This window comes from Zootermopsis nevadensis, unplaced genomic scaffold (genome assembly GCF_977971745.1).
Source record: "Zootermopsis nevadensis isolate Lab colony 2312 unplaced genomic scaffold, Znev_1.0 Znev_ptg000027l, whole genome shotgun sequence".
Lineage (NCBI taxonomy): Eukaryota > Metazoa > Arthropoda > Insecta > Blattodea > Termopsidae > Zootermopsis > Zootermopsis nevadensis.
Genome location: NW_028259159.1, coordinates 1,443,764 through 1,467,889, shown reverse-complemented (window position 1 = coordinate 1,467,889; position 24,126 = coordinate 1,443,764). Strand labels below are relative to the sequence as shown.

At 35.0% G+C, this 24,126-nt stretch overlaps 2 protein-coding genes and 1 long non-coding RNA gene across 9 annotated transcripts in view; 1 reads left to right on the top strand and 2 right to left on the bottom strand.

Moving 5' to 3' along the window:
- Window positions 1-812: 812 nt before the first annotated feature.
- LOC110828557 (uncharacterized) lies at window positions 813-5,991 on the bottom strand. The gene is made up of 3 exons (XR_015537306.1): window positions 5,771-5,991; window positions 3,742-3,831; window positions 813-3,027 (listed from the first exon to the last, which is right to left on the bottom strand). It is a non-coding gene; the product is annotated as an uncharacterized LOC110828557 (long non-coding RNA).
- A 175-nt stretch (window positions 5,992-6,166) lies between these two features.
- On the top strand, window positions 6,167-9,123 carry loj (p24 family member logjam). Its single transcript, XM_022061368.2, has 4 exons — window positions 6,167-6,642; window positions 7,341-7,537; window positions 7,773-7,839; window positions 8,415-9,123. Exons 1-4 carry the CDS (start codon window positions 6,439-6,441, stop codon window positions 8,634-8,636), a joined length of 690 nt encoding a protein of 229 aa, XP_021917060.1. The 5' UTR covers window positions 6,167-6,438; the 3' UTR covers window positions 8,637-9,123.
- Window positions 9,095-24,126, bottom strand: part of LOC110828493 (uncharacterized) — a 57,659-nt gene continuing 42,627 nt past the window's right edge. For 4 of the 7 annotated variants that reach the window (XM_087356706.1, XM_087356705.1, XM_087356707.1 and 1 more), the window contains exons 6-21: window positions 22,878-23,057; window positions 22,555-22,709; window positions 21,741-21,915; window positions 20,467-20,746; window positions 19,867-20,132; window positions 19,441-19,551; window positions 18,622-18,741; window positions 17,735-17,871; window positions 16,360-16,528; window positions 15,622-15,804; window positions 15,092-15,263; window positions 14,299-14,503; window positions 13,726-13,988; window positions 12,774-12,960; window positions 11,745-11,949; window positions 9,584-11,450 (exon numbers count right to left, since the gene is read on the bottom strand). In XM_087356706.1, coding sequence (XP_087212832.1) covers window positions 11,275-11,450; window positions 11,745-11,949; window positions 12,774-12,960; window positions 13,726-13,988; window positions 14,299-14,503; window positions 15,092-15,263; window positions 15,622-15,804; window positions 16,360-16,528; window positions 17,735-17,871; window positions 18,622-18,741; window positions 19,441-19,551; window positions 19,867-20,132; window positions 20,467-20,746; window positions 21,741-21,915; window positions 22,555-22,709; window positions 22,878-23,057 — 2,984 coding nt within the window. In that variant the 3' untranslated portion in view covers window positions 9,584-11,274. Of the gene's footprint in view, window positions 9,281-9,583; window positions 11,451-11,744; window positions 11,950-12,773; window positions 12,961-13,725; window positions 13,989-14,298; window positions 14,504-15,091; window positions 15,264-15,621; window positions 15,805-16,359; window positions 16,529-17,734; window positions 17,872-18,621; window positions 18,742-19,440; window positions 19,552-19,866; window positions 20,133-20,466; window positions 20,747-21,740; window positions 21,916-22,554; window positions 22,710-22,877; window positions 23,058-24,126 lie in introns of those variants that run through there. The other 3 variants (XM_087356709.1, XM_087356710.1, XM_087356711.1) reach the window with 3 other exon arrangements.

Below are 24,126 nucleotides of genomic sequence, written 5' to 3'. Positions count from 1 at the left end.
CAAAAGTACTATTATGAACATAAAGATTTGAGAAGGCATAACTTTTATTTTTAACATTTTACAGTATGATGAATATGTACGCTGATACTGTGAATGTTTTTCTGACTGCAGTAGGATGCCTTGCAGGTTTTCCTGAATCTGCCAGCGTACCTTTGGGCTGATTATTTCACTAGTCAACAGACTGTCAGCTTCTGATGAAGGTTTGTTAGGTGCAAACAGCTTTGCAACAACGTATCTGTATGTGTTACAAATAAAGAGTAAAATTTAAAAATAAAATGCTCAGAACACTTTATTCTAAATGGAATTTGCAACTTGTGTTGGGCAAGGCCGTGGTCTAGGCAACACGGGAGTTTTCCTCCGGGGCCTTCCCCGGTTTCTCCGTGGGATCCCAACAATTACTCCATTCACACACAGAAGGCAATGGGAAACCACTTCTGGATCATCTGCCAAGAACGTATATGAACAGGTCCCAGTCGGAGAAAAGGATGGAAGGATCCTCTTCATATGGACCTGTCATCAGACAGAACACTAAATAAATAATAAAGTTAAATGAAAAGGTTATATGCAATGCTTCATACCCTTCAACCACATTGTTAAAGTGAGTAAACAAAGGGACTAGAAACAAAAGAAAAGGCCTTCCATAAGCATAGCATCATTAAAAAGTACATGTGAAGTGAATTCAAGCACATTTGTAACTGTTAACACTTTTGACAGAATTCTTTGCTAGTTCGGACTGAATACATTTTTACCCAAAACATGTAGTACCTGAAACAAATCGAAGTACAATAGAAGAGTGCAAAAATTACCATAAATAGGAGATTCATAATTAGTAAACTTTATTTATTATATAGGTAATCAAATTAAGGATGTAGAGGTTGACAGGATTACACATCATTTCAAACAATCACACTGTTTAAAAGGCATTCTAGAAGAATTTTTTTGATGATAGAATTTGAGGTTCTCATGGAAGGGAGTAGGTACTTCAGAAATGCTTGCAGGCTTCCATCAGACTGGGTATTGCAGATAGGGTAATGAACCTTAGGACTCCATCAATTTCGAGGTGTTTTTCAACTAGCTGAGCATACAAATGTGTTACCTATTCAAGGACTTTATTCCATGGAGTCAATTAAGTGTATGCAGTAATATGTGTCGTGGTTTGTTCCTGCACCTTACACTTCCTAACTTGCTGGCACACCATACAATACAAGGGCTTGTCAGCATCTACATCACTCTTAGTGATATTGGCACATTCCCAATGGAACCACCAATCACAAACATCACACGTCACACCTCCTTTGACTTACCTTCAGCAAGAACCACATTTGCCTGACAATTCAATACACACCTACTACTACTACTACTACATACTACCTCTGAAGCCAAAATTACATGGCTATAAGTAGAAAGACTCCATTTTTAATTTCTTTCTCGGTATCCAGGCAACAGGATATGCGAGGAGGTATTGTGTGCATGTAACTTTAATGAGTTACAGCACAGTTTACTAGTTATCTGCGCTACTGATTTTCTGGTACTGCACCGTGGCAGCCAAACCCTTCATTCTGATTTAATTTCTCGTCTTATACAATATTATACTACACAGCAACTGAGACTACTGACGTTGAAAATAACTTTACATGGACTTGAATTTATCTAAACTGAAAAATTTTTTGTAAAGAATTTCAAATCTTTAGTTTCTCTGCTTCATAGCCTTTGTATATGTGAAGTTAGTACTGACAGAAAATATTCCTTTCCATATACCTCTTGAAAAATTATTCTATGATGGTGGTCTGTTGAATCAAATGAAAACATAACCTGTGAATGTAGGACTGAGATTCTGATGGTGGTGAGTATGAAGATCACACTGATGATGGCAGCAGCAAACACCTCTGCAACGTTGATAACCTTCTACAAATCTACACAGTGCAACAACCCGTAGGTTATCTTCATACTTTCACTAGGAATGCAGTGTCAACGCATTTAGCAAAAAATTTGGAATGTGCGTGATTGAGAAGTGATAGACGTAATCTTACCTGGAATGCCATCACTATGTATTGATGCGGGACAGTCTCACTATGTATCCAGCACCCACATTATCACTTCAAGCAATCTGACTACGAATGTGGGGTATATGTATATATCAGTAGAGTCTCTAAATACTCTAACAGACTGTCTCATTATGATTACAGTGTCTGTATTTCTGGAACATTGCTATTGGGAAGTGGTGCCAGCACTGATTTCAAGATACTCAGACTATGGAGTAGTGCATGTGTACACACACACACACACACACACACACACACACCAAGATATTCTAAATGGGACTGCTGTATCTGCACTTCTCAAGAATCTAAGAATTCAGTATCTATGTATCCTCCGGAGACACTCAGCATGAGTCCAGTTTCCGTATTTCTTAAACAGTCCAATTAAGAATGTGTTGTTCAAGGCATTCTCCCTAAAAATATGGTGTCCACATATTTCTGAAGGCACTGTCACTAGGAATAGTCTATGCATTTCTCTAACATATTCCAGTTACACATATACAGCAAAGATGCTCAGCACTTCTATAGTATCAGAAACATCAACTTCCAATGTTCCAAAAAATTAGTGAGATTTGAACAAAGTTCATTATCAGATACATTTATAGTGTAAATCAAAAAATTTCAGACAAAAATTAAAGTTCCTAATCAGACAACTTTCTTAATAAAATCCATGGCCTGCAACAAGAAATAGGCGATGATCAGAATTAATGGACTCTAGATTTCATACCAAAATTCTGCAGAAGGAACAAATTAACTATACATAAATGTCTGCTGTTGAGATAGCTTACTACAAGCATAATAAAGTTCTTCCTGCATAATGTTTTATTCCAAACACGCATCTCTCACACAAAGGCGCAACATGCACATGCTTCTATCTATAATCCAACATAATGTAGGACTAGCTGCTCAGCATCCTCTTGCGTCCTCAGGTGAGCTGTAATATGAGCAGTAGTCTCTCCTTGTTGCACAATAGGCCATGCCTGCATTTCTAGAAGTGAAAACAAAAGTTTTTGACTTGTCACCAAAATCACAGGTAACAGAGAAAAGTGTGGGAAAGGCCAAATTTATTGCAAAATGCAGGTTACAGTCTCATGTAAGACTACTGTTCTATATGGTAATGTTCTGCAAGAAACAATGAACAGCATGGAGCTGAACAAGTGACTTGTACTTCATATAAATTATTTACAAAGTATTACTTGTTTATCTCATTATGATCCAACGATGAAGGGACCTTCATTAACTGGCCTTTGTATCACACTCCTATTTAAAATTGTAAACATTTTCTAACAGATTCTAAAATTTATATTCAAGCTGCAATGTACAGGACTGGCCAACTCTCCTTAGCCAATTACATTAACATCTGAGTACTATTATTTCATTTTAGGCTTAATCTTCCAATTTTCATATGACTTTGCTTCTTATATCTTGTGTTACATGAGAAAACCACAAACATCTCTCATAAAATAAAGCAACAAAGATGGGAAAGGAATATAGACCACAATGTTTATCTTTGTGTAATATTGTCCATTACCTACGTAGCTCAAAAGTCTCAGATTACAATGTTTTATTTAACTATATGAAGTCTGAGGTTTTGATGGTAGTTATGACATTGGTAACCATCTACAAGGTTATGAAGCATCACAACCCATTAGACTACAATCCACATTTTCACTATCATGGAAACCTCAAACTGTTAAATTACCTGCTTCATACAGCTGTGTGTCAGTAGTCGCTCGCTGTTACAGCAGATGGTGATGAAACCAAGTCCTTGTCATGTGTCAGCATCACAGACCTGGAACATTTACAAAAACAGTGTAAGCAAACAAGGATATTTAATTTTGATAGACATAAATCTATGTTTACGCTTTCACACTCATTCGCCTACTTTCTGACAAGATGTGAAATTTGTAGCTGACTGTCCTGATGATGGGGGCAGCAAACATCTCTGAAATGTCAGTAAATTTTATGTCTCCAGGATTTGAAATTTATCTGCAATACTATACAGAGCAACACTCCAGAAAGCAGCCATCTTCAAACTCGTCGCCGTGAGGACCTCAGATCTCAACTTACCTTTATTTTATGATTAATTTTTATATAAATTAAATTTCTGTTTGTTTCTTTGTCACAATATGTTAGCATCTTGTACAATTGGCATCTCTCTTCAACACAAATTATTTCTTTCCCGCACTCATAATCACTCACAACCCAGTAACCGGCAGTCAGCAGGAGGAAAAAAAAAACTGTTATTAGGCAACGTAGTCTGTAGTATAGTTTAGTTGAGTTACAGGAACTAAACTAAACTATAAGCAGCACATAACAAGAAAATACTATGGAAATGGAAACATTTCATTACTTCACTATAAATTCTGTTTGTTAACTTCGAGTAGATCATTTTTGAGTCTTAAGACATGTACTAGATCCATTTTATACCCCCTCCTTGTTTGACTGTTAGACAGTCTTTCTAGTGCCTGGTTCTTCAGGAAAGGGACTGCGTTTCATTCTGCTTTTGCAAAGGGTGTAGGCAAGGCCAACCTATTTCCTTCTACCCTTGTCTTGAACTACAAGTGTCTTACAAAATCAAGACATTTAAAAATAAAAATGAAAACTATTGATTGTTTTTCCTCACTCTGAAGAAAGGCAAGTAGCATGATATGGACACACATACAAATGCAGGATGACTGATAGCCAAAAAGGATGTTGGAGTGGAAACAAGTGAAGTGGAAAAAAGGATGGACATATGAAAATAAATTGAAGAGCTGATGTGGTTAAATCCATGGAATTCAAAGAACTGGCAGGAGACTAGAATGAAAAACTACAATTAAAAGGCAGCAACACCAAATATACACACGTTTATAAAATCATATATCTGTATACAAATAACTCATTGGTTACTAATCAGGGTTGAAGTGGAAGGCAGTTTGTTCTTTTGCAACAGTGGTAAACACCTACAAGACCGCAAGTGACATCTTCACTGCCCTGACAATCTTTGATCTCAATTACTTCTGGCTATCTTTATGAACATATTAATTCTTGTTACAAATGTACAGAGATTTGTTAACAACCATCATTACTTGTGTAGTCTTTTTTAAAATACTTTTTTTAGTTCATTTATGGTTGCCAAAAGCTTGTATGTTTGGACTTGATTATATTTCTTTAGGGATAATTTTGTAAAGTTATTCATTTTGTGCTTAAATTAACATATGTTGCAGTGAAAATAAACATCATCAGAGAATTATAATAGCAATGTAGGGTCTGAGGTTCTCATGGTGGTGGGTTTGGAAACAGCCATCTTCTGGATTGTAGTCTGGTAGGAGTTGACCACCATTTCAGAGGCCCTGAAACGGTGGTAATCTCCTACCAGACTACACAGCACTATAGCCCACTTAAACCAGAAGCCATATTCTAAATTATCAATGCCCACAATGTTATCTACAGATAGTGGTAATACAACAGGTGTGTTCATATCACGACCTCTCATAATATATACACATGGCTAAAACTATGGAATGCCTGCCAAATTAACACATTACCTATATTAGTTAACTCTCCAACAAATTGAGTAAGGCTGCTCCTAGATTAGGTCAACTTAATTTGTTCAGTATTCTGCACATTTGTATGAAAAACATGGTAAACGCTACAACCTAACATTGCGTATTTTCCAACTGAAGATTTCTGGCAAAAGTCCCAACACGTTTGATATGGCACGAAATTTAATAATAATTTCTATTTACCTGGGCACCTGTCTTCATTAATGTGGAACGGAGGTCTGTAGGCACTACACACTTATATCTAGAGACACGTTATTAGCAATTTTCATAAACTAACTAAGGTAAAACTGCATTTCAGAAGATTTAATTTTAAATTCTTAGAAACGCGCCAAGTACTGCTTTTATACAGCACGGCTAATTACTTCGTGTCAGGTATCACAGGTTTTCGGCATCGGCCATCTTGAAAGCACGGAACATTAGTCAAAGAGCGGAAGAACGCTAATCAACTTGTGTCACTCATCAAAGTAAAAATATGTATTCACATCGTACTAAATACATTCTGTGTAACATCAATTCTACAGCTTTTTGCATCTGAGGATTACTTCCTGCAACAACTACATACATTGGCAACATGGGACTCAATTAGAAGAATAAATATATGGAATTTCTACATAAGTCTCCCTAGATTTCAGCTGTTCAAGAAATCTCCATATTACCACCAAACATAAATATCCTATTCAAGTACCAACTTAATATAAATATTAAAATAATCACCCACATAAGTAACTTCAACTTTAAAAGCTATTATTTAAATCTGTGTCAAGATTTCCCTTGTAATAAGAGAGTTTCAAATCTCGCGCCAAACATCACAGCTGATTTCAACCATTTACATTGGAGAGGGAGCACTAAACATGGCTATATTGTTTGCCACGTTGTATTTTATATTAACATTACTACCGTATTTTATACAGATATGTGATAGCGAAACAACTGTCCCATGGTATGAATCTCTACCTGCTGTTGCAATGGACTACAAGGTCCATATTGATCCCGGAAAGGAAGATTGTTACTTCCAATATGTAAATCCCGGCGCAACTTTCTACGTCAGCTTTCAAGTAAGTAGATTTTATTTTATAGTTGATGAATAAAAAAGTTCAGTGATTTCAGAAAGCCCAAGTTTTAATATTTCGATGCACCCAAGGCGTTCATGTGTTTGTAGTTGTTTTTTTCCAATTCAACTACTCAATGTCAAAATATATAACATATGTTTACATTTGTATGCAGCACATGTCAATGGCCCAAGTAGTGTTTTGTTTTCCATTTCTTCAAGATTATCGTGACTAATACACAGGTAATGAATGTGATACATTAAATTTCTACATGTATGTTGGCATTCCAGTTAACTGTGTACAGATGTATAGTAGAGACTTCTAATTATTTAAAAGTTTACACTTATATTTGTTGTGGAACAAGTAGTGTCCTTTTATCCGTAATTCATGCGTTTTTCAGTTATTTCATAGGGATGTAAATCAAATGGTATGGTGTACATGGTAATTTTCTCAAAAATGGGTTGTTTTTTAATAAATGAATGATGTTAAGACAATGTAGCATAGCCAACATGTCAGACAAAATAATGTATACCTAACAGTGATGTTTCAGTTTATTAATATTCGGACAATTCACTTACTGCTCCTGAAGAACCTGCCATTTGGTGTATGACCGTCTCTGAACAGATTGAACATCGGTGCAAAAGACTTTCATTTGATTGCAGTACAAACCAGTAGAGTCTGAGAAAATTTCCGTACATTTTCAGGTATTGAGAGGCGGTGATGGCATGGCTGGGTTTGCTGTGAGACATCCCAATGGTCAGATTGTGCATCCATATCAGTGGCGACCAAATGCAGATTATCAGGATCAAGCTTCAACTGGAGGCTACTACAGTGTCTGCATTGATAATCAGTTTTCCAGATTTGCAGCAAAACTAGTAAATCTGTACCTTACTGTCATTAGGTACATAAATTTAAATAACATTGACTTTCTAAATAGGTACAGAACTGAGAAACTGCAGAACCTTATAAATGAAAGATAAACATGCTTCTCAGTTGCAGCACAGAATATATAGATAAGGCAGGAATCCAGACAGATTTTTCAAAATATTTTGTTATAATTAATATGTCACTATTATTTATTCAATGTTGGGTGTGTATGTATCTACTTAACTGTTACTATTTTCTCTTTTCTACAGGTATGACCAGTGGGATAAATTTACCAAGGAAGTTGAAGAATTAAACCTTAGTGTGGGAAATTTTACTGTAAGTATAAAGTACAAAATACATAAGTAGAATCATGTGTAATTGTATGAACAGTTTTAAATTCCTTGAGGGTCTACAGCAGACAGAACTTCCAAAATCTGTAATTTCAAGTTGCTGTTCTTAATTCTGCCAGGAATTTAACAGTTATAAGGTTATGAGGATTCTGTTATGTAATGCCCATAACAGGCAACAATGCTTTTACTGGAAAGGAAGAAGACAGTTATAAGGTAGTAGTGAGGGATTAATGATGGAAATTTAAATCCAAATCTGAAGAACAATTAGAAATGTGTGCAAATTTAAGTCTCCATATGCAAAAAACTTTATAAATCATTCATTATTTATGAATGTATGGTAGAGGGCAAAGGAGTAACAATACCTCATTTCATTGCACTTTACAGATAGAAAATATACATAAATTTGTTAATGAGAAACTTTCTTTTTAGTTATGTTGTTGCATCACAGGTAGCCATAGACTATCAGAAAGTGTGTTTATAACAAAAAAAAAAATAGTTTCATTATGTTTCCTATCAGACTAACTACTAAGAAACAAACTGGCATTCCTTTTGTTTCATCAGGAGTCCATTAAAGGAGTGGAGCGTAACATCAACGAAATGTTGCAGTATCAGCATCACACCAGAGGAAGGGAAACTTGGGACTATAATCTGTTAGAAGTCAACAACCGCTATGTACAAAACTGGTCTATTGCTCAGATTCTTGTCATAACTTTTACCACTGTGCTGCAAGTTTATTTTGTTCGCAAGCTTTTCGAGATAAAGAATGCCAGACCAAGGGCATGAATTTGTGATGTTTCATATCAACATTAAGGACGATGAATGGAGCTTAGGAATACAGGGATCTGATTTTTCTTTAAAATTAAGTTGTTTACAAACTGCAGTATTATGAGTAATGTCAGTATGATTTATGATGAGATAGTTTTGACAAGCATGTACAATACAGAATTTAAGTGTATCTAGCCAAGAAAATGTGGAACAACTGAAGAGAGGAAGTGCTTGCTTACTAGGTCACCTTGGTAAAGGTATGTTTTTTATAGCTACAAGTAGAAATCATTCCTGCCTTTTTTATTATTTAAAGCAATTTTTAAATCTATTTAAAATGGTGAAATAATTATGGTCTGGCACTGTTATGACATGCACATGTATTTTCTTACACTATTTTATATTTGCTAACACGCAAGTACTAAATTATGTGACTGTTATTGGTAATTTGTGTTTAACTTGTTTTGACAAAATGTATATACTTTTAAATAAACATATTTTTATAACATTTTGTGTGAATACAAAGTTTTAGTCAGAAAACCTGAATGAAAAATGCCACTTGGGAGCCTTAGATGTAGATGAGAGGTCGTTAAAATGGATCCTAAGAGAATTTGAGAGTGTGGACTGGATTCACCTGGTTGAAGAATGGTTCCACCAATGGACTCCTGTGGACAAGATGGCAAAACTTTTGTTTCCATAAAAACCAGAGATTCTTTATTAATTGGATGATTATCAGTTTTTGAAGGACTGTTCTCCATGGAATCATTTAAGAAAGTGAAAGAACTTAATTCAGAATCCACAATCTATTATAAAATGAAAGTTACCTTTTTCTACTAATTATGAACTTACAATTGATTACGTCCAGTAAATGAATAGGTAATCTTACTGCCACCTTTCTTTTAAGTATGTGACTTGACTTCATAAACCAGAAAGCAAATGGACTGAATATATTTTGAGAACACAAAGTGTAAAGTGGACAATATTTTACTTATTTATTTATAAAATATACAATATAAATTTATAAGTCTGTGAATCAACAATAATTCAAAACATACTTTTCAAAAATGATGAACATATTTATACAAAAATATTTATAAGAGTATTTATATATACATCTAAATGGAATGTAATTCTAATATAACAGAGTAAAAAGCTATGGTGCTCCAAACTTACACACAATAGGAGCATATAATAAATTCAGGCTCTCTTATTTAGTTAATGCTTAACAATCTTTACAAAACTCCATTTTTCAATCATATTTGCATTTTACAAACAATACAATTAAATACATTTCATGATTTGCCATCTTCCTTTTCCATGATAATTTACCTAACTCTAAGCAATTTTTATTTTGGTGTGCAACAAGTAAGTGACAAACCTTTTTATTTTTCAAAAAATGTTAATCCTTTTACAAAAAAATGATGAACACATCTGATCATCCTAGGTCTTAAGTACTGTTTACTTCACCAATTAATCCTGCAGTTCTGACATACTTTAATTATCTCAAAATGACATGGCTTGTAGAAACATGCTGCAGAAAGAAAATCATAACTACAGAACATTTTATAACAAATTCAAATGACTTAAACATTTGCAAATTTCTTTTAAACATACATGTAGGATAATGTAACCAAATATTTTACTATAATATGAATTATGGTATATTTAACAGACACTGTATGGTTTCCAGAAATAAAAAACAGATTTTCTTCACTTTATTGCCCAAATTTATTTCATACTGTTTGTGTGAGAGCTAGAAGGTGGCAGTTCATGGTTAACAGCCTCATCTGAGGCAGTTATTTATCATCTCACATCATCCATAGTGTCAATCCCATGAGCTTCTTCACTTTAAATATCAACATTACACTACAAACACTGAATATCATCACATTCATAAACTGCTCATAGTATACTTTTTGTATCTCCTATTTTGGCAAGATGGTGACTGTCACTTTCTCTCAATATTATAGATCTTTTCCATGAACAAAACTGGAATTTATATACATGCTTTGTCCTGCAGTACCTACACGTTTTAGTCCAACTTTCATTAATTTTATCCTTTGCTTGTCACACATCATTTTGCAAACTTTACAAACTTATCAAGGCTTTAGTAAGAAATTAGCCTACTGCTAAGGGTGGCCAGCACATGTGGCTTCGGCTGATAGGAATGCTGGATGCATTCACTCTTCTGATGCAAGTTCTGTATATTCTACTCTTGAACAATATCATAGGTCTTGCCACATAACTGTTGATGATAGTCCCTGAAGTCTGGCAATGTACTTTTTAAATGTACCATACTCATCAAATCCAATCACAAGAAAATTCTGTTTATCTACTTCCTCCACTTCTTATGTGACTGAGTCAAAATATCCTTAATTTGCCATTACAGATCACACGCATTATGCTCTAATGTATGACAATGATGCTGACCATTGTCATGGAGATGTCTTTACCCTATGTCCAGCAGATTTACAAATGTCTTCAGCTTCCCAGCTGCACTATCAAGTGGCTTTATTTTTTAGCCAGTCCCAACAAAGCATCATTCTCAGATATGACTGCATTAACGGTCAGAGCAACATTTGAATTACACTGTTACAACAGACCAGATAGCAGCATCTCTTCCTTGTACTACACAACCTTACCTTGGTGCTTCACTCAGTCACTTGGTCTGTTTCTCCTTCCGCTGAGCTTCAAGAAAGTTTCCAGACAGTGCCAGCAATCTGTAGCGCTGCCTGAGGTTGCGTGCCCTCACATGAGCTGATAAAACTTCTACAGTATGATTACCAGGAAACCAGCCTCTCTCTCCATCACGGATACGTTCTCCTTGATACCAGCCTATACAAATTGCCACAATACACTAATGCTCATCTATTTTCAAAAGTCAATCAATACCTTCTCCTGCATTACATAAGTTTCATTTTATTCTACATTCCTGTCATTTCCAACATTGTATTATTACATAATATTCAATGTTTAATGCAGAACAGAAACTAAGAAGTATGCACACAAAAAACTGCTATAAATTTGTAGTGACCAAAATTTATGAACATTTTTATGTCACATTCCATACATAACATGTAATTATGTGTATATCCAAGCATTTGCAGATGAATGGGTTTTAAACCTTACCATCAGTTATTTTCCTAAGCACATTAACCACATCTGCCACCTCTAAGGACAGCTCATCTGGCTGACAAGCTACATATGGGTGAATGGCAGTAACTTGAGGACAGTCCCATTCTTCATACACAGTCTCATTAGGGTTATCAGAAACAGGAGGACTCACTGCTTCTAACCATCGTTGGCGATCTGACTCCACAGAACATGATAATATCTGGAAAACACAGGAAAAATTAATATTATAACAACATATTACTGAAACACAGAAAATGTGTTGGCAAAAAAGAAGTGTGTCCACAAGACATTGTAAACAACAGAGGAAAAGTGTGCTCTACTTCAGGGAGCATGAGGTATCCAATACAGTTCTTTGCACATTTTCATCACTAGATGCTTATTTTACTGCACAGTACCACATGACACAAAACACCGATTTGTATCAAACACTTTGGGGATATCAGAATACATACAAAATTCTGGTCAAAAATATTTTAGGGAAGAGAAATATTTTGGGGTACTAAGGAGGTTTGACACACATTAGGTAATGTTGGGTATACTGCAACTGTGCATGCTTGTCACATTTTCATACTGACTAGTATTCCTTAATACTAGTCAGTAGTCAGTCACTGGGGTGATGCACAGGATTTTGAAGGATCAGATCTTGCAGGCTTCTGATGGTTAACTAGTACATGGGTTTATAAAATGTCATATGCAAATTTAACATGTGAAGTTAGAATGATTGATCACTTATCACCAAAGAAAGAAATTAATTAATGCTTTCATCTTGTTATTTTCCTCAATTATAGTTACTCTACAATACTGTATTTCAAGAATTACATCATAATCATACTGGGAAAGTTTATGACATATATTACAAAATATAAGCCTGTGAGGTATTTCATGATATGCTCTTCATGGTGATTTTTACAAATGTCAGTCAATCAGTATGAGCAATAATGATGTCCACAACTGAGTAAGAGAAAAGGAGAACAACACAGTGTCACCTACACCAACATTTACCTTATATTTGTATCACCTTACCATTTCAACAGTCTTTTTCTCATGATTCTGAAGCATTGTAAGGAGCATCAAATTGCGCCCACTCTCAGATGTGAACTTGACAGGAAGATTTGTCGTTCCTTCGGCACTTGTCATCTGAACCAGGTTTCTTGGGCAGTAGTCCACTACAGCATAGCACTCATCACCCGTGGCATCAGGGGCAGTTTTTCTGAAATGTAGGATATATCATATTCTAATTTGTAACAAACAGAAATATTCAGAAACTACCAAAAGAAAAAACATATATATTAAATATTAATGAAATCATTTTTAATTTCATCATCTGATGGAAGCCCTGACAGTGGGGACAAAGATTGTCCCTGAAATATCAATGATCTTTAACCAACTGACATCAATGAGAGCCCAAGAAGATTTTTATAGCAGCATTGCTTTATTGTATTAGCTTCTCACTCAATCAGTCTGGCATGCTCCAAGCATATATATAGGTCTGATTCCAAAATTACTGCTTATTTGCCATGCACTTAATTCTTAGTCTATAATGTCAGTCTACCTTGTGACTTGTGCCTGTACCAGAAGAATGGTGAGACATTACAATAGTACACTGAGTGGAAGTCAGTTTGTAGGATAACCTTTTTCTATGCAATTTCAACATCAGAAAGTACAAGACACAAATGATATACATATGGACTCCATTCTGTCAGCATTTCAGTACAGTATAACTTACTACAGAAAGTTATTACATATTACTGCTTTTTGGAGTTTATATTCATTCACAAGTTATAATACAAGAAAAAAATTCTAGAGCAGAGCATAAATTAATCGCATATTTTCACAACACCTAAGGTTACTGGAATAAGTCTTCTAGTAAATACCATATCACACTGAATTCAGTGGACAGTACGAAGTTCTGTCTTAAATTGATAAATTCCAATATATCTTTCTTAATCATTTGCCCTCATGACTTCAAAATTACCTTTTCTTTTTCGTAATGACAAGCAGGTCTGTGAAGAGGAATATGTGTACTTGGACTCTAGAGAACTTTTTACCAAAGGTAAGTTTGCCCTCATCTCCTCGCCAGACCACCTGTGTGAGTTCACCCTTCTTGACAAGCCACCGAACACTTGAAATTATGGGTACTGCTTTTATTTCATTTGGAAAATATAGCTGTCGACTAAGGATCAGAATCTCTTCCAAGCGTTCCATTTTGCGTGCATCTTCATTGCAGTTCTGTACAATCTGTAACAGAGACAGAAAAAAGGGTCTTCAAACAAACAACATTATTAAACAAACAAAAGTGCATGTGCAGCCTACATCTATTTTCTACATGAGTTCTTTGTTATTCTGCACATCTCACTAGTTTTGTCATTTATTGTAGACAATCTACTGTTGCAAAGGTGAAAGCACAAAATGACCTCAATCTCAATTACTGCTTGACATAAATGGTGAATAATGTAATCACATGACTGAATATGCATAACTCACTAAAGTTGCAAGTTGTTGCACAAAAACCTCACACATATGGTGAAATTACTTCAAGTAAACTTACTTTGTTTAAAGTTGCAAGTGCCAGACGGCATGTGTTGTATTCATCATCTTGTGGATCCAGGCGTGTTAGAACAGCATCAATAAGCAATGGTAGCCGTGTTATGCGCTGCATTGGTAGCATCAAGAAAGAGTGTAGAGACAGTGACTGACACACAGGACTATTTTCTAACTGGGATAGAGCTTCTGAAAACTTTGTGTTATGTTCCCTGGAATAAAAATTACAATATTACAAAAGACTCTCATGGTTACTTTTGTTATACCTCTGTTTATTATGCAAATGATGGTACTAAACAAATGCTAACATACTTCGTTCAAGTGATCTGCTTGGTTATATTCAACAGTTGGCTGTATTATCTTTACTATAACCACAGGAAATAACTGGATGCATCATTAGCAGAGTTACAACTAATCCTGGACTGCTTTGATGGTCTAATGGTTGGCATACTAGTAGTATTGATAAGGTAAAAGTTCTAAACCCATCTTCACTACTTTTTAAATAAGTAAACATTTACCATTGTGTAGAGTCTTGTATTTCAACTGCAGTAATATGCATTCATTCAAATCCAAATAACAAAAGTAGTAGGATTGTTTCATAGAAATTACCATTTTTATTTTGAAATTTTATTATTATAAGCAAAAAAATAATACCAGGACAATAAAACTACAGATAAAATAGAGGAACCAATTCTTCCTATTTCCTTCTGATACCTCACTTAATTTAATAATTCAGAAAGAAATTTTTGTAGTCATATGAGAAGAAAATAGAAAATATGACATTACATTGTTATACTTACTTCAGTCCACGTAATGTCCTGTCTAAGCAGATCTGATTTGAACAATACTTGATGTATGCATTAAAATTGTTACTAGCATGCTTGTAGACAACCTCACAAATGCCATGTAAGAGGATGTTATCCTGCCAACACTCTTCGAGCTCAGCCAGGAAGTGCTCCGAGCAAGTTTTGACTAAAATAATCATCAAGACTCATAATTAAAATTATCCCACTGGACAAAGTTATATGTAGTGCAGCTAATCATATCATATCACATTAAATTTAAAGTTCACACATTTTCTGAAAGAACAAGCAGCTTACCAGAGCTAAAATTTTATCTCCTGAAACTGTTTGTACTATTGAATACAGAGCCAAAAGTAATTATCATGATTTCAGTTTTAACTCAAAAATGGTTTTACTTCAGAAGATTAGTACAAATTCTGTAATATTAAGAAAAAATGGTGGACAATCAGGATTTTTAAGCAAGACATAAAAAGTGAAGAATTGTGACAAACCTAATTAATGTAATGCATTATATCAAGAGAGAATACCTGGAATGAGATTAGAGAATAAGGTCCTTCTATCATTTCTAGACAAGACAGATTCATCACACAGTTCAAGACTAGATATGAAATGTTTCTCAAGAACATTTAAAGAATTTATGTATGATGCTTCTGAAGTGATAATTTCAAATTTGGCCTCTTGTAACTTCTTCTGATGAGTGCTGATTGTACCTAAAAAAATTAACATAATCACAATCACTGATTGAACAGCAGTAATATACTCTTCAAAACACTTCAAATTACAAACCAATTTGTTTAAAAGTATATTTTCTCTTGAATTTTAAGTATTAATCTTGAAACTATCTGATTTGCAAACATAAAAGTCTCTGGAAGGATAATAAACTTCATTAGAAAATAACGTTTTCCAGAAAAACATACCTCTGACAAAACTTTTCATGTATGCCAATATCGGACATAACAGTGGGGCACAAATTTTGAAAAGAAAAAACACTTAATTCTTGAATATCCTCCTCATATTTTCTCCCAAGTCTCTTATTTCCTATCATACAACTTTATTCATACTGACCATGAATAATTCAGTTTGAATTTACATTTTATGCCCATCACAATTCAATCATTTTTAACTAATTCTTACAGCAGACCCAAACATTCAATATAACTAATACCAAAAGCCTATGATAAACACAACCCAACCCATTTCCATCCACTAGAAATCCTCACAAGTTATACATCAGCTCATATACATTTAGCAGCATTTATTCTTACTAAGAACACGACTGCTGACAACTTCAGGAATTTCACACCAAAGAGTACGGTGTTGGCCTTCACGAGGTTGAATCAGCTCCATGGCAGTAGGACGAGAAGGTTTCAATTTTTGAGAACCATCTCCAATTTCTTCATAACCATCCGAGTCCAGTTCACTTCGCATATATCTCTGAAAGAAAAAGTCAGTAAATCTTTTTCCAGTGAGCAAAGATTTCAGATCAATGAAATACAATAATAAGTACATCGAGCACTGGTAACTTCAATATCAAGTTGTGTTGAAGCTGAGGCAATCAAACTACATAAATACACATAAACACCTACAGCATGTATTTAAGCACCCATGCTAGAACACTACTGTACCATATGACGTAAAGGCATTAATCAACATTATTTTATTCTTACTTGGCAATTGTACTCATGGTTGTTATTTAGGGAAAACATATCTAATCAGTTAATTTCAAACTCTTAATTTTCAGCTGTGCATGTTGTATTATGTCAAATGGGAAACTGGATGAACTGGAAAGGTGCAAGGAAGTAGTCATGTTCCAGAATTTGCCTGGGGTGCCTTTGAAAAATCAAGAAAAACCTCAGCAAGGGCAGGCGGCTTCCATACCAACAATAAAACTCATGATCTTATGAATACAAAGAAGTGGTGTTAACCACTCAATCTCAGTGTTTGGTGTCTGCAACTTCTGACTCCTTTCATGAATTCTTATGCAGTTGACTGTTGCTCAAAATAAGAGAGATCACTTTCTATACTGGTCAGGTAGTGCAGAATATATCTGCACTCTCAGTTCAATGCATAAATTGTGTTTATCAGCTGTTATTTATAATTTAGAGAAGTAACAATCAAGAGTTTATGCCTTGTTACTCTACAGTGGCCCTTGGGTTTTAGCTGCTTGGTCAAGTCTACTTGGAGACAAATACCATTCAAGGGATGTATAGGCCAGTTTTCTGGCAGGTTAGAATATTGAGATTAAAGCATGGTTACTAGCAAGCATGAAAATATAAATTCTTTGTTTATGGCCTATTCAAAGAATAAGTGCAGTGAAACATTTTAAACAGAACTAATTCAGTTGCATCCAAAGGTCTTGTAAAACATCACTTAAAAATCCTACACGTTTTCCAACAGATCTGTAGCCACTTTACCACTGTCTCTTTGATTTTACAAACTTTTCTTAGCTTCTTTCCCTTTCTTTCCCCTTTTGTACCAACCAAGGACCATCATAAAGTAACACAACAGTAAAAGTGGTAGCCAATTATGCCATAACATTTAAAACTAATGTGCTGCCTGCTGGCAATGAAATAGATATGTTGTGAAATTTCAGAAGATATTTTTTATTTTTTATCACAAATTTTTTAAATGAAGAAATACCTCTACTACAGCTGCAGTGTAGAACTGATACAAAGGTTCATCAGCGAAACGCCTTTCAGCAACTCCACTGTTCTCTGGACTGCCTGCTGTCAGTGGTGAATCTCCTCCACTCAAATCAGTGTGCTGGCTTCGTGTATCTGCACCATATATAAACAAGTGTCTGACAGGGGTGAAAGATATAAAGGACATATTGTGTATCTGTACTTAACTGTATCTTTTAACTGCTACACTTTCATTTTGATTTCCACTACTTCAGAAATGGGAAATGTCTACAGAAAAACATGCCTGTTTAAAATGTTACTGCATACCCAAAATAACTTATGAAATAGAAACTCAGACATGGAGTGAAGCAGATATTAGTAGATCCATGGCAGTAAAGATGAGATTTCTAAGAAGTCGAGAAGGACAAAAGCAGAAAATATAGAGAACAAAATTAAACAAAAAAATCTGAGGTTGGACACTGAAAGAAAAGCAGAAGAGCTAGAGCAAGAAATAAAAAAAGATAGAACGAGGATGAACGCATTGGAAGAAAAATTAACAAATAACAGATTTTGATATGGACATGTTTTAAAAATGAATAAAGACAGAATTCCAAAGAAAGTTTTGTACATGAAATTAAAAGGAAAACAACTAAGATCAAGTTTATTATAATAGGTTATAAAAGATGTCACAGAGAAGGAAGGTTAAGGGAAGAAATTGGGGAGAAGCTGAGAAAAGACAGACAAAGATGGAGAAATGGTCATCATAAGTGGAAATGTTTGAGGAAAAAAAGAATTACAAAACTAATTTTCACTGATAATTCCAAGTGAAATTTTGAGGTTTCAAGTTCAATAATACTCGAAAACAATTCAGCATGAGAACTGTGAATCACATCTACAGGCCCTTACCTTGCTCAGACAGAGAACTGTCATTGGGACTTGAAGTACCCATGTCCCAGAGTCCAACTTCAGCATACCATGAATTTGATATGGGTCGGTCTTGCTTTCTTGCATTATTCTTTGGTACATCTATGAATTAAAAGACAGATAGTTTTCCAAACACATCACTCAAAAGAACACAATACACATGTAACAAGAATGGCACAAAGCTAACATAAACACCATAAAATTTATAAAGAATTCAAGAGTAAGATAATACTTTTGCAGTCAATGTTAATCTTGTGTGAAGAACAACTCCAAATAATGACTGCTGAGTTCCTTGAATGATGATGAATGGAATTCATTGCATCTGGGACACCCAAACATACAAACCACAAAAGTTTCATTCAAGCGTGGATACAACAGAGAAAAGTATGCATAACAAAATGCTGTGGACCCACATACCGTGAAAATTAAATATAGAATTTCTTTACACAGAGCTCTTCTTTGGTTATTTTCTTGATGATTCAAGCCATATGATATACACATCTACATGCTGTGGGGCAAGGAAGATAACCAAAGGTGAGAATGTTAGATTTCAAAGCAGGAGGCCATCCCGTGTGAAGATCCTCAAATTTATATGTAAAGTCTTAGGAAAACCATAAATAGTTAACACTGGAATCAGCCAATTGTCAAATACAATCTACAGCATTATTGCTGCACCAACTTACTTGGTCACAAGGATTTAGATTATACAAATATTTTGGCCTATATCTCAGGCCCTTCATTATTTTTCAAATCTACATGTTTCACTGAATTATTAATAAAATATAAGAATGGTAAACATACCCATAATGCCCATATTCTGAACTTCTGTCTGATCAAACAGCCCACATTCAGCATACCAGGACGTGTTACTTGAATTTCTTTTCTCTTTACGGAGAGGTTTCTTTGGATTATCTGAACAAACGGAGAACACAGCTTACACTTTCTGATGTACAGAAGATGGAACACAATGATAAAGCTTCGTATTCAAATATTACTCGTATAACAGACTAAAATTTCTGGAATAAGAAAAAATTAGGGAACGTTTAAGCACTTGGAACTGATGTTCATCACATGGTGGGGGGCACCTGCCTACTTTACCTATTTGATAAGGTGGTTCTGCATGAACAATTTGTATACTGTTGGGAAGGCAGATTCAGATTAACAGAATCAAGGTAATTTATACAATCATTTGCATATGGTAATTTAATTCTATTCAATAAAATTTACCTGAGGAGCCTGAACTGTGGGGAGGAGGAGGAAGAGGAGGAGGAGAGTTAGGACGGACGCTGCCACTGTTCCTTCTTTCAGGAGCTGAAATTGGCCTCTGCTTGTTGCTATTACTAAAATTGGTGGGCATTTTCTGTAGTCCCTCTGAGTTGCAGTTTGCATCCATTCCACTATCATATACAATCGTCTTGCTGCTGCCCAAACTTGAAGGACTAGTTGGTGTACCACCACTTTCTGAGCAAATGTCAGTAGTATCAGTAGATCCCCTGGTACATAAAAAACATGACACAGTGAGCTAGGTATAGCAACATCTACAAGCGTAAAAAATATTTCATCAGATTTGTTACAATTCAGTTAATTATCACTACTGGAAACAAAACAGAACAGTCTTCATCATTAATATACTAAACAGTGAACATTCACCCAAAGAGACAATGAAGCATTATTTCTGAAACATGTATCAAGCATATAAATATTATTATTTTTTAAATTGCTGGCTAAAAATTCAGCGCTAAGTGTCTTCTTATGACAGCTAAACCACAAAATATCTCATTATGTGTGCCAAACCATAAAACAAGTTATTACTACAATCAAACTTACACATTCATATTTCCCTCAGTGCTGCCCATGTCAGCATCCAGTGCCTGTGTGAGGTAGAAAGTGGCTGTTTCCTTCTTTGGGCCACTAAATGGAGGCGCAGGTGATGTTTGATCTGAAGCAGATATACTTCTCTTGAATTTGCGTAATGACCAATATTTGCGCCCTGCTAGGTTTCCTGAAGATAAAGTCTTCTCTGAGATTCGAGGAGGAAGGACTGGTGGTGATGGATGAGATGGAGAAGGACGTTGTGGTCTTTGAGTGGTGGGCAGTGGTGGTCGAGCTGTAAAGGAAAATGTGAAAGGGAAAAACATTAATTTTTTCTCTTAATGGTCTCCTATAAAAGATTTTGAAACTAAACTGAACACTGCATGCATGTATTTCTACTAAAAAGGAATCCACAACACTAAACTTGAGCTACATCAAATTATTTCTTGTTTTAGCATCCAGTAAATTTGCCATTACTATTCAAATATACCGAGTTAAAAGTATTAACTTCCACTCCCTGCCAAACACTCTAATGTATATTAGCAGGCATGCAATCAAAATTAAAAATCAAATTGTAGTGACTCTGCAAGCAAGAGACAGAGAGAAAGACATTGATAGATAAACTGATATTTGCAAAACTTAGAAAATGAAAAATGTTTATAACAAATCACAAACAGATCATACACGTTAATGTCGCTGTAATGTAATAAACCTCTGGGTTCCATGTCAGCAACATAAGACTTGCATAGAAACAGTGATGGTATAATAGCACGCAGTAAATTACTTCTGGGATTAACATTCTTCTATCCTACAGTGACATTACTTTTCTTCATTGTTTCAAATGTTACGGTGGGATGTAACAGAAGAAACTGTTTTTGGATGCAAGTTGTAGCAGATTGTGCTAAAGACATAACAGACAAAAGTTCCCACCCAAAACATGCAAATGCTTACAAGCAATATTTATTATTAACCACTGATTTCAAGAACCAGCACATCACCTACCAGGCCTTTCAACAGCTGCTGGACTGCTGGCAAAATGAGACAAAAAGCTACAAGCCAGTGGGTTAAAAGAATGACAAAATTGTATGAAAAAACTATTTTAGAATTCTGCAAATAAACATAATTGTTAAAATTCTCATCTTACCATAAAAATTAAAAGCTATAAATCAAGCAAAGATTTTTCACAAAGTACCATTTAGTCTGTCGAGTTAAAAAAATATATTAAGCTAATGTAGATATTCTATATTTCATATAAAAATTAAATGTAAACACTTTAATTATGCTGGTACCATTATGCTGAGCTTCTGGTGCCCTGCTGTTACTTCGTTTAGTCCTGATCTTGCGAAGACTCTTGCCCAGTTTGAGCATCTTTTTCCCTGCAGCCTCAGCAATCTTACTGATGGCATAGATGTTCTGTCCAGGTGGTGGTTCTGGTAGTCGGCCATTACCAATGTCAAAGCCTGCCTTTAAACAAAAATAACTGTCTTTGAAATAACAATATACATGCCAGAACAGGTATTATTACGACAATCTCAGATGCATACATTATATTAAAACTATTTTTATAAAGCTTATATAATTACTAATGCCGGTTCAATTTTACAAATACTTTTAGGCAACACATTTTCATGTCCTGCAACTGTAAATGTTCACTGCAATAGTCTCTAGTCATTGTTTTAATCAGAAATCAGATTTTTGTTCATAACCATTTTTTATGTTTGCTGTACTATATACAAACTAAATATTTCTCCAGTTTTTGTATCAGAGATCCACAATTTTCTTCTCTTGCATATTTCTTATGCACAGAAGCATTTTTGGATTTTGACAGTCTCTGTCTATGAAGCATCATGAATGAATCAGATATTGCCTTGAGAGGAATGACCTTAAGATTAAGATGATGTCTTCATCCAAAATGTCCATATTCTACCTATAAATCCACATTGCATTATAACCCATCAACAAAAAACAGTTTAGCTCTACCAAGTGATAATTCACCTTATTTTGCAATCATCAGTGCCCCACAAACTTATGTATTATTTAATGGAAAATTTACATAGTTTACATCAAGATATGAAAATAAAAATGGCAAGTTCTTCTCTGTACCTGATGCAAAGGTTTGATGTATGTTTCGTCAGACGCATCAGAGTCAAAGGAATCAAAATCATCATAAGGCACCTCATTATTCTTACTGTTCCCTACAACTTCATATAGCATCTCATAATGGTGATCTGCGTCTGAGTCAGAACTATGTTCTCCTCCTACAAAAATGGAGAGATACAATAATCAATACAAATATAACAAATATGTGGTACATAAAATGTACAATGCAGAATTATACTTCCAATATGTTGCCAGTAATTAGCACTGTCCTAAGTCAATGTTCTTATTATATACATATATCACAACTGGCTCATTCCTAAACTAACCTTCCTTTTCCAGGAAAAAGGTCATCTCCTGGCTTTCATGAGCATCTCCAATGTAGAGAATTGCTCGTAAAGAGACCAAACCTGTGGACCCACTGGAACGTTGATGGGGACTGACTGAAGGCTTGTGGGCATGGGGATCAGGGGCTCCCAAGTATAATACAGAGGAAGAAGACACGTAGACTGTAATGAATTAGCCAATGTGAACACCAACACAATATGAATGATAAAACACGATACTGTAGTGTAGTACTGATACCTGGTTATACCACATAAATCTTCTTAACTTCATATGTGGAAATGTTTTGCCAACATCAGAACAAAATTATCACTTAATCATCTTCTTAACAACTGGAAAGTCTTAATAATTTGTCCTTTCCATGTAAAGTTTATTATTTAATTAGGTGCCACTTTTGAATATGATTTGAAAAGATTATTGCTTTATCAACTGCTGAAGAAACCAGGCATCACACAATACTTCAGAGAAGAATATTAGTACTTCAAAGATGAACATCAGTATCTCTAAGCAAAAAACACCAAAAAGATATATGTATATGTTCATGCATGTTTATGTTACTTCAAAACATATTCCAACAGTTAAATAAATGAAACTTGACAGCCTCAAAGAATAAACGTTTATGAATACGATGCTTTAAATTAAACCTGAGATAAATCATAATAAAAAAAATCCAATAACAAACCTTGGTCTGCACAATGAGGTCTGGGGCGACGATAATATGACTCAACGGAAGTTCGAGAAGCATTAATAAACGTATGTCTGCTACGAAAACTACTAGTCATTTCTACATTTTCTTCTCAACTAATCCGGTTGTGCAACAAACAGCCATTTACAGACCTTGTATGACCAAATACTTCTCGCAATTAGCAGCAGAAATTTTAGGCGCAGCCCATGGATGGCCAATTATGTAACGAACATCGGGATAGACTTTAACTTAGAAATGTTCAGAAGACCTGTGGTACGCAAGATGTAAAAGATCGCTTCTCTTCTTTTCAAGGCTACAATATTTTCAGAGCATGACATTGAGTGATATCATCACAACCCACCCAACAATGTCTACGCCGCCGCCTCGCACTTTCAATCACCGTTGAACACAACACAGTTAATATCATCACGATTTTCACAAAACACATCAATCTATTAAATTGTGAAGAAAATCAGCAGCGTTATATGTGATTTACTAACAGCTGACACAAGCAAAAACGAAGACACTTAACAACTTTCACCTATTCT